Here is an 11,199-nt window from a genome sequence, read left to right on the forward strand (position 1 = left end):
AAAATTCAAGAATTGTTTTTGCAGGCGCACAGTGTTTCGGTCACATGGAGTGGAGGATGAACCTCTTTCATTGGTGGTCTGGTGGTGTGCACTATGAGAAATAAATCATGAACCCAGTGGTGGTTGTAATCTAGACATTCTACACCACCCAAGGTCAGAGATCACGTTTATATATTCTGAAATAAAAACGTGAGTAAAAAATGGAGGAACGTTATGACAATGTTTTAATGTATAAAACATAAGACTTGAAATAAGAACAAAAGCATCAACCAAACACCTCTGTTTCAAAAAATTGTACAAATTCTACAAAAATTAATTCGACATTTGGAAATAAGATGTGTGTCGCTCCAAATTCCAGTTCAATCATCATATAACTGGACACCGGCCTTTCCTCGAAGTGTTTCTCAAAGTATTGGCCCACGGTGAGCTTTAACGCAGATGGTCTCCTGATCTCCTCACTTGCCGAAGACGCTCCCTGATGGAGCTTTGGGTTTGTCCAGCGCCGTCTCTGTTCCGGTGCGCAATCCGCTAAACACAGATGGAGCCGTCTTACCCATACGTTCTGAAATCAGAGACAAATCAGAGATCATTGCACACATCCCACAATACTTTTATCCTGTCTGTCCTATTACTGTACACTGATTGACACACAAAGTACTGTAACATGAAGAGCTATAGATTTATGACGTACGTCATAAAACACTCGAGGACATGCTGTTCAAGGAAAATGAATCACCATCATCCAGAAAGTGCAAATCCCGACATCCTAAAGATTTTCTTTCGTTACAGCTTTAACTATGGTTAAAGAAGAAAGGCCGGTGTCCATAAATGTGAAAAAAGTAAACATCTCAGAAATGACCGCAACATTTTTTCTTACAGCCAGAACCATTCCAGAGCTGCTGACCAATCAGGATCGAGCATTCTTTTCACAAATATCGAGTAACCGTCATGGAAGACTCTTGATGGCAAAATATTGACAGACTCACCACACTCCACCATGACTTCATATGTTTTACTTTTCACTTCTCCTTTCAGGCCCAGCTTACTGCGGGCCCCTTTCAGGTCCTCCTCCTTCATCGGCGGACGCTTCTTCTTCTTCACCTCTCCTGGCTGAAGAAGTGAATCAGACGATAAAAGAAATTTGATTCGATTCTCATGCGACAACGAACAATGCATATTTTCCCGACGTAAGCCCGTACCTGAGACATGTCGTATGTCCGTAAAGTCCTGACTAGCAGCAAGCTGACTGTTTCGTGCTCCCACTCCGATCTCTGGACCCTTTATATAGCTTCCTCTCAGTGTTATCGTCTCACTGGTGCTATCTCTGTCTTTCTGTTATCACGGTGTATTATTAGATATGACGTCAGTGACAGTGCAGCTAAAGTGGATGCTCCTTCTCTTTGAGGGTGACGGTCATGAACAGCTGGATGAATAAAACACAAAATATTCCCATCCTTCCCTCGTAACGTTATATTTATTTTCCTCTGATCTACTCCACTCTACTCTCCTCAAATCGGACCCATTATACGTAGTTTCATAGCTTTACACTTTCATGATGGTATCATGTGACCATACATGTGACTGCCAATATTCATTTTAACAACGTATTTTTTTGTCAAGGATATAAATTTATCACCTTGTCATATTTCATGGTTCAGTTTTCGGCTGGATGATCGTCGTCATTTCATTTCTTTGGAGACTGATTTCCGTAAACAGCCTGAAAATAAAGTTGACTGTCACTTTAAAAAATAAACAAGGGTTGCCAGGCAAAACAAACCTCGCCCGGCAGCACTTATTTTATACCTACTATATGTTGATAATGGTAACATTTTTCAAATCTCAGGTTATAGTCCGATGAAAATCCGTGACCGTGAGTTTGACCTTTCAAGGTCAAAGATCATGGTGCCAAATGAAAGGCCATATGGGAGTTCCTATACACTCATAATAGTAAACATTTGTCTATCGGCAACTTGAGTTATAATGGAAAATATGTTATTTTGACCGAAAGGTTGACCTTTCCGTTGACCTGATTACCCCCAACATTTAATCAGGTAATCTATGCACTATTGCCTACCTACCTTGAAAATTTGAAGTCAATCCGTGCAACCGTCTAGACGCTAGATTGTTAACAGACACACAAACAAACAAACAAACTGATTACAATACCACGCCCCACTGATTCCATCACGGCCGAGGTAACAATGACATTACAGATTAACAATAAGCCCTAAAACATTCTTAACATTCACCACTCATGATTTTGTTAACTCAACAGATCCTAAAACAGGTCTCAGGACAGATACAGGGACCGTTACGGGGACGGCTGTAATCACGGGGACATTCTCGAATAGAAGCATGGAGACAGCAAAGTAAAATAACAAAGCAGGGTTTTTTTTTCTGGGACAATGAGTCAGCCTTGTTGAATGAGTGCAGCAGAATGAGTGTGTGCGTGCGTGTGTGAGTGTATTTTTGGGGTAAGCAGCTATGAATAGTCACTGAGGCGATGTGTCTGGTACTCTGTGTGATCCGATTAGACTTAAGAAACACTCACAAATGCTGGACTTATCGACTCGGTATTTTATGTACCGTAAATATTTCAAGTTAAAAATGTCAAACACTTTTTTTCCCCCCGATATAATATATATGATTCTTAAAGTGCCATTCCACCATTGGATGTAATTTTTTGGCATTAAATACAATATATTTTATGACAACATGACTAGACAGAGAAATCTTTTAGCTTCAAAATGATATATCAAACATAATTTTTTGACAACGACAAGTATATTAATTTTGCGACCAAAGTCACCTACCCTTTTAATTTCCGCGCGGTAGTGAAACGTGATGTCATCGGCAGGTTCCCCTTCTTGTGTACTACGTCACGTGTGACGTGGCACAGATTATCAGCAATGGCGGATAGAACGCGATTGTCAGCTTCGGAAAAGAAGCGAAGGAAAATAGCAAGTGATGCCCAAAGGAGACGGTCGATGGTGAATATCGGCACAGCAATCGACAAGTGGAAATCGCGTTCTATCCGCCATTGCTGATAATCTGTGCCACGTCACACAAGAAGGGGAACCTGCCGATGACGTCACGTTTCACTACCGCGCGGAAATTAAAAGGGTAGGTGACTTTGGTCGCAAAATTAATATGCTTGTCGTTGTCAAAAAATTATGTTTGATATATCATTTTGAAGCTAAAAGATTTCTCTGTCTAGTCATGTTGTCAGAAAATATATTGCATTTTATGCCAAAGAATACATCCAATGGTGGAATGGCACTTTAACTTTTAAACTCCATTTTATTGTTAAGGAGGTTCTGGAAGGAATATTATACATGATCTATACATGAACATGACTTCTCCAAAAATGTCAGCTTTAAGTATTCAAATAAACTCTTGTGAAATAATTTTTTTTAAAGTGATTTATTTGAAAAAAAAAATATTTCTCAGAAATTATTCAAAATCACAAACAAGATCAATACAGTATAATATGTATTCATGCCAAATATAACGTGGAAAAAAAATTAAATAAATAAATATAAAGCTACAGTGCTCTTCACAATTATTGGCACCCCTTGTAAAGATTCGTTTCAAAAAATTGTGAGGAAAAAAAATCCACCTTTTGCTAAAGTCGCTTCATGTCACACTGAAAAAATGAGAAAAATCCAACCTTTAATTGAAATGCATTCATTCAGAGAAAAGCAAATCCCTCATTAAGAAATGATTATTTATCACCACCACGAACATATGTGCCACTATTTGTGGCACCCCTGCATTTCATATTTTGTCCAACCTACAACCTTGTTTTGGCAGTAAAACACCACCGAGTCACTCCTAGAACATTTTATATAGAACATATTATATTTCCCCCAGAACTCACCATATATGATTCATAAGAGCTGCAGTGTCCTCCATAATTATTGGCACCCCTTGCAAAGATTAGTAAAAGGGGTTAGATAAAAAAAAAAAAAAAAATCCACCTTTTGATGAAGTCGCTTCATCTCATCTCATTATCTGTAGCCGCTTTATCCTGTTCTACAGGGTCGCAGGCAAGCTGGAGCCTATCCCAGCTGACTATGGGCGAAAGGCGGGGTACACCCTGGACAAGTCGCCAGGTCATCACAGGGCTGACACATAGACACAGACAACCATTCACACTCACACCTACGGTCAATTTAGAGTCACCAGTTAACCTAACCTGCATGTCTTTGGACTGTGGGGGAAACCGGAGCACCCGGAGGAAACCCACGCCGACACGGGGAGAACATGCAAACTCCACACAGAAAGGCCTTTGTTGGCCACTGAGCTCGAACCCGGGCCTTCTTGCTGTGAGGCGACAGCGCTAACCACTACACCACCGTGCCGCCTCGCTTCATCTCACACTGAAAAAAAATGAGAAAAATCTAACCTTTAATTGAAATAAATTTATTCAGAGAAAAATAAATCCCTCATCAAGAAATAATTATTTTCAACAAAAACACTTGTGCTGATATTATCAACACTACGACATTTAATACTTTGTACACCCTCCCTTTGCCAGTAAAACAGCACTGAGTTTTCTCCTAGAATATTTTATAAGGTTGGAGTTACAGAGCAGGATCTCGGAGACTAATCTTCTTGATACAATCTCTCCAGATCATCCAGGGTTCTCGGCCCTCTCTTGTGCTCTCTCCTCTCTCCACAGGTTTTCAATGGGGTTGAGATCAGGAGACTGAGATGGCCAGGGCAGAAGATTGATTCTGTGCTCAGCGAACCATTTTTATGTTGATTTGGACATCTTCAAATTAATGTCCTGCTGGAAGATCCAATCACGACCCAGTTTGAGTTTCCTGGCAGAGGAGCCAGATTCTGATTGAAAAAGTCCTGGTATTTCATGGAGTCCATGATGCCATGTACCCGTAGAAGGTTTCCGGGGCTTTTGGGGTAAAAAAAAAAAAAAAACAGCCCCAAAACAAACATCACAGAACCTCCATTATATTTCACAGTTGGGATTGGGATCTTTTCATTATAGACCCCTTCGCATGTTTGTAAACAAACCGACCGTTGCCAGGATGCGCGCGCAACCTGGACCCAGAAACAATGGCGCTGCCCATAGACTGGCATTATGAGCTGTCAGATTATGCAAAACAATTGTCGTTACAAGATCGAGAATGCTACATAAATAAGTTAACTCTAACAAGTGGGCATCGCCTACCGGATCCGCATTTAATTAAAGAGTGGACGGACGATGTTAGTAAGTTCCCTGGTATACAATGGCCAGATATATACTCGTACCTTATTGACAAGACTTCAGTGTACACCCACGAAAAACTTCGTGCCTACAAGTCTTTAGACGCATATGATTATGTTATGTGCGGGCATGTACAACTTGATTAACAATGGGACATTCATATTCATTTTGTTTTAATCAAATTATGCCAGTGATGTGATGGCAATGTGGCTTTAGCTACAACAGCAAATACCAACACTAAACAGCAATTTGCGGGAGGTAATGGCATGAAAGGAATGATAGTGTAAAGAGTGCAGCTAAGAGAAATCAGAGCTGCGTAAAAAGCGAGAGGCAGAGAGCAGAAATGAAACCGAACGGGGCGGGAGCTAGGTTAGAGCAGTCAACGTAAGTTGGCATTTAGAGTGAGGGCACACAATTTTACCTTTCCATCCTTGCTTTAAAATTGTGATTTTCGGCATACACAAATAATGATGGCACAAAATCTGGACTGCTTGAGTCAAGCGAGACCTCTCCTACAAACAAAATTGCATGCAAAGCTAAGTTAACATGCTAACAATATTCATTACATTGTGTAACTATGACCAGCTAATCAGACAAATGTTACCAAAGTATTTTGCTACATCAATAAACGAAGACTAGAAAGAATAAAAAAGACAGATTTAATAAATAGCCTGATCTTACCTGTGATGAAGTGGGCGCTGCAAACCCGCGCATTTTTGATGGTGCTTTCATCCCAGTCTACACGTTTGATGGCTTGTAGTCATAGACGCTGGCGATTTTTTTGGAATGGGTGAGATCCTGCTGGAATTCTGAACATTTTAACCCCATCACTGCTACGATTCTGACACCTGACAACACAACAACTAGGCATTTCTGAGTCTTTTTTGGGTCCAGGCTGCGCGCGCAATTTCCGCTTACGTATGAATGACGTTTACTGCGAAGGGGTCTATAGAGGATTTCGGCCTACGTCATTGTTTCCATAGCGACAATATTTATGCCGCCATTTTGACGGTCACAAATATGTCGACTACCGGTAGCGATACACTGTTGATCATGACGAAGTCTCATTGTCGAGTATTTTATCCGGCCTAGATGACGCGAGTAAGAAGCGATATCACCAGAAAATCAATGATGCTGGTGTACGTGATCCGTACATGTTACCAGGCTATCTTTTTCTGGCTTTGCAGCGCGGGTGATCTTCCTGACCTGCAGTCAGGCGTGTGGGAAATACCAGGGAAAAAAACATAAAAGAAAAAGGAGCGAGATGCAGAAAACACCTTCACTATCCAGCGACGTAGGGCATTTACAGGGCGAGCAGAGGGAGAGGTATTTGCAAAAATTGAGGTTAGCAGGCTTAGAGAACGACGTTTACCTGCTTCCACCAGGATTGTTCACTGACGTACGGAAGTACACGAAGCCCTCGTCTTTACCTGACTTCGGCCCACATGATCTATATACCTATGTCGTTAAAAACCAGGCTGGGTAACGTGCCTACATCAGCGGGTCGTCCCTGGAGCCGGTGGTCGCCATCTTATTACAGCTAAGGTTTGTTCACATTTTCATTTACTTTCGGTCCTCAGGATAAACAAAATGTTATTAAATGTCATTGAAATAACTTCTTAGTCTGTTGAGACATGGCCCATTATAAATTTGCTGTTACCAGGCAATGGCCAAGAACTGTATTATTAGGGTCGGTGTAGTTGTAGCAGTGCAGTAGCAGCTAGCTGTTAGCACTAGCTAATGTCAACAACATAGTAGCTGGTATGTTACTGTAGCAATGTTTACGTTCAGTCATTTGGATGACTGTTAAAACCTTTCAGTCTCAAGTTTTTCCTTTACTGTATTTACTAGTTTACTGAGCTAGCGCGCTAGCTCCCAGTCTGCCCGAGCTAGCGCGCTCGCTCCCAGCCTGCCCGAGCTAGCGCGCTAGCTCAGTAAACTAGTAAATACAGTAAAGGAAAAACTTGAGACTGAAAGGTTTTAACAGTCATCCAAATGACTGAACGTAAACATTGCTACAGTAACATACCAGCTACTATGTTGTTGACATTAGCTAGCTTGACCTTCAAAATGGCGAACACCGGGGCGTCACATGACCTGTGACGTCACGTCGAAATCCTCTATAGCCATGATTCTTTTTACACCAAACCCACCGCGAGAAAAAAGACAGAAAAGGCTTTTTTTCTGGAATCTTCCAAATAATCTGTTGGCATGGAGATGGACGCTGATGGTGGTTTTGGAGACTTGGAAACACTAAGATTTTACTTTTTCTTGTAATTCACCAACAGTGATCCTTGGGAATGTATTTATTCGCCTCTCTGACCATCGACCTCACTGTACATGGGGCAAAATAAACTTGGGTCCTCTTCCAGGCGAGTTTGGAACAGTTCCAGTTGGTGTCCACTTTTTTTTTTTTTAATAAATGCCCTCATAGGACATTTCCAGGTGAGTACAATTCCCTGATTTATGAAGGTCATTTATGAACTTGCCCCTCATTGATGGATGACTAAGGGAATTTGGCCTCTGTGTCACCTCATATTTATTCCCCAGTTAATCAGGAAGTCATGGATTACAACTAGAAAGTTCCTACACACTCCAATCAACTCAAAAATACTGTACAATTTAACTGGGAAACATGCTTCAGTTACTTTATGTTCACTCTCATTTCCAAAAATCGTGACGCGTTTTTATTGAAAATTATATTTCAATGAAGGATTTGTTTTTCTCCGAATACATTTATTTCAATTAAAGGTTGGATTTTTCTCATTTTTTCAGTGAGAGATGAAGCGACTTCGTATGTAATAGATGAATTTTTTCTAACCCTTTTCACAAGGGGTGCCAATAATTGTAGAAGGCTGTATGCTGATATGCTCTGGCTTTCCATAAAACACTTACAGGAAGTGCATCGTGTTCGGTCTGCATTCCTGCTCTCTCAGTTTACCTTTACCATCTGTCTCAGAAACCAGATGCTCAGCTCAGCGACACTGTTCACGAACTGCATTGTGGTTGGGATTTGATGCCCTCACCACCATGATCCGGGTTCGTTTCCCAATCAGGGAAGCAGCTTTACTGTATACCGTACGTGTTAAACTCGTGGTGCTCGATATGGAGAATAGAAGCGATCAGCTGAGGTTGTTGTGGGTTTGCTGAGACGGCAGCGTTACACCAGGCTTCCTGACTGAACTCCGTCAGTGTTCAAGGAGGAATCTCAAACGGTTCAGGAACATGACTGAGAATGAATGACTGAAGGTGGTCCAGGACGAGGGGGAATAATGTGTGATGTATGGATTTAAAAAAATCTGGTATGATGTAGAATGATTAGACGAAAGATGATCGATTTTGCTGACATGGAGAAAATTTAGCAAAAAGGTAAGTGACCCGACAGGAATCACCAGGACCTCATCATCAAACCTCTCACTGTGATCCGGATTGAAATCAGAAATGAAAGCGCTGAATACAGAACGGGTTGCGAGATGTTTTCTGACACACCGTGCATTCAGTCGGCTGCAGGAGTCGCTTTACAGTGTGTTGTGGGTTTGACGAGGCCGGTGTTCCTCAGCCGCTGCGGTCTGTGCGTTCCTCACCACCACAGCTCACAGACAAACCTCTGGGCGGGCGGTTCCAGTCACAGCCAGGGTTTGAGTCCCGATCAGAAAACATGCTTACTTTCTTTCAAAATGCCCGTCTCCCTCCTTTCTCTCTTTCAAAATACTCATCTCCTTTCTTTCTCTTTCAAAATGCCTGTCTCCTTTCTTTTTCTCTCTTTCAAAATGCCCGTCTCCCTCCTTTCTTTCTTTCAAAATACTTCTCCTTTCTTTCTCTTTCAAAATGCCTGTCTCCTTTCTTTTTCTCTCTTTCAAAATGCCTGTCTCCTTTCTTTCTCTCTTTCAAAATGCCCGTCTCCTTCCTTTCTCTTTCAAAATGCCTGTCTCCTTTCTTTCTCTCTTTCAAAATGCCTGTCTCCTTTCTTTCTTTCTCTCTTTCAAAATGCCTGTCTCCTTTCTTTCTTAATGCCTGTCTCCTTTCTTTCTCTCTTTCAAAATGCCTGTCTCCTTTCTTTCTTTCTCTCTTTCAAAATGCCTTTCTTTCTTTCTCTCTTTCAAAATGCCTGTCTCCTTTCTTTCTTTTTCAAAATGCCTGTCTCCTTCCTTTCTCTTTCAAAATGCCTGTCTCCTTTCTTTCTTTCTTAATGCCTGTCTCCTTCCTTTCTTTCTTTTCTTTCAAAATGCCTGTCTCCTTTCTTTCTCTCTCTTTCAAAATGCCTGTCTCCTTTCTTTCTCTCTTTCAAAATGCCCGTCTCCTTCCTTTCTCTTTCAAAATGCCTGTCTCCTTTCTTTCTCTCTTTCAAAATGCCTGTCTCCTTTCTTTCTTTGTCTCTTTCAAAATGCCTGTCTCCTTTCTTTCTTTCTTAATGCCTGTCTCCTTCCTTTCTTTCTTTTCTTTCAAAATGCCTGTCTCCTTTCTTTCTTTCAAAATGCCTGTCTCCTTTCTTTCTCTCTTTCAAAATGCCTGTCTCCTTTCTTTCTTTCTCTCTTTCAAAATGCCTGTCTCCTTTCTTTCTTTCTCTTTCAAAATGCCTGTCTCCTTCCTTTCTCTTTCAAAATGCCTGTCTCCTTTCTTTCTTTCTTAATGCCTGTCTCCTTCCTTTCTTTCTTTTCTTTCAAAATGCCTGTCTCCTTTCTTTCTTTCTCTCTTTCAAAATGCCTGTCTCCTTTCTTTCTCTCTTTCAAAATGCCTGTCTCCTTTCTTTCTTTCTCTCTTTCAAAATGCCTGTCTCCTTTCTTTCTTTCTTTCTTTCAAAATGCCTGTCTCCTTCCTTTCTCTTTCAAAATGCCTGTCTCCTTCCTTTCTTTCTCTTTCAAAATGCCTGTCTCCTTCCTTTCCTTCTCTCTTTCAAAATGCCTGTCTCCTTCCTTTCCTTCTCTCTTTCAAAATGCCTGTCTCCTTCCTTTCTCTTTCAAAATGCCTGTCTCCTTCCTTTCTCTTTCAAAATGCCTGTCTCCTTCCTTTCTTTCTCTTTCAAAATGCCTGTCTCCTTCCTTTCCTTCTCTCTTTCAAAATGCCTGTCTCCTTCCTTTCTTTCCCTCTTTCAAAATGCCTGTCTCCTTCCTTTCTTTCCCTCTTTCAAAATGCCTGTCTCCTTCCTTTCTCCCTTTCAAAATGCCTGTCTCCTTCCTTTCTTTCTTTCCCTCTTTCAAAATGCCTGTCTCCTTTCTTTCTCCCTTTCAAAATGCCTGTCTCCTTTCTTTCTCCCTTTCAAAATGCCTGTCTCCTTTCTTTCTCCCTTTCAAAATGCTTGTCTCCTTCCTTTCTTTCCCTCTTTCAAAATGCCTGTCTCCTTTCTTTCTCCCTTTCAAAATGCCTGTCTCCTTCCTTTCTTTCTCTCTTTCAAAATGCCTCTCCTTTCTTTCTCTTTCAAAATGCCCGTCTCCTTTCTTTCTTTCTCCCTTTCAAAATGCCCGTCTCCTTCCTTTCTTTCTTTCCCTCTTTCAAAATGCCTGTCTCCTTCCTTTCTCCCTTTCTTTCTCCCTTTCAAAATGCCTGTCTCCTTTCTTTCCCTCTTTCAAAATGCCTGTCTCCTTTCTTTCTCCCTTTCAAAATGCCTGTCTCCTTTCTTTCTCCCTTTCAAAATGCCTGTCTCCTTCCTTTCTCCCTTTCTTTCTCCCTTTCAAAATGCCTGTCTCCTTCCTTTCTTTCTTTCCCTCTTTCAAAATGCCTGTCTCCTTTCTTTCTCCCTTTCAAAATGCCTGTCTCCTTCCTTTCTTTCTCTCTTTCAAAATGCCTCTCCTTTCTCCCTTTCAAAATGCCCGTCTCCTTTCTTTCTTTCTCTCAAAATGCCCGTCTCCTTTCTTTCGTTCTCTCAAAATGCCCGTCTCCTTTCTTTCTCTCTTTCAAAATGCCCGTCTCCTTTCTTTCTCTCTTTCAAAATGCCCGTCTCCTTTCTTTCTCTCTTTCAAAATGCCCGTCTC

The 11,199-nt window shown here is 41.2% G+C and overlaps 1 protein-coding gene across 3 annotated transcripts; it reads right to left on the minus strand.

Moving 5' to 3' along the window:
- Positions 1-206: 206 nt before the first annotated feature.
- mustn1b (musculoskeletal, embryonic nuclear protein 1b) lies at positions 207-2,549 on the minus strand. 3 transcript variants are annotated; one of them, XM_060910423.1, is made up of 4 exons: positions 2,079-2,549; positions 1,200-1,717; positions 987-1,110; positions 207-562 (listed from the first exon to the last, which is right to left on the minus strand). In XM_060910423.1, exons 2-4 carry the CDS (start codon positions 1,206-1,208, stop codon positions 456-458), a joined length of 240 nt encoding a protein of 79 aa, XP_060766406.1. In that variant the 5' UTR covers positions 1,209-1,717; positions 2,079-2,549; the 3' UTR covers positions 207-455. The 3 variants fall into 3 exon arrangements, with proteins under 3 accessions (XP_060766406.1, XP_060766407.1, XP_060766405.1); XM_060910424.1 differs by having other exon boundaries at positions 1,200-1,423; positions 1,637-2,549; XM_060910422.1 differs by having other exon boundaries at positions 1,200-2,549.
- Between the last annotated feature and the right edge of the window lie 8,650 nt (positions 2,550-11,199).

This window comes from Neoarius graeffei, chromosome 26 (assembly GCF_027579695.1).
Source record: "Neoarius graeffei isolate fNeoGra1 chromosome 26, fNeoGra1.pri, whole genome shotgun sequence".
In the NCBI taxonomy this organism is placed as follows: Eukaryota; Metazoa; Chordata; class Actinopteri; order Siluriformes; family Ariidae; genus Neoarius; species Neoarius graeffei.

Bases quoted from the DNA above. Each gene is read 5' to 3' on its own strand.
- mustn1b (XM_060910423.1), bottom strand. The intron at 563-986 runs GTGAGTCTGTCA...CTCTGATTTCAG, and splicing joins TGAAGTCATGGTGGAGTGTG to AACGTATGGGTAAGACGGCT.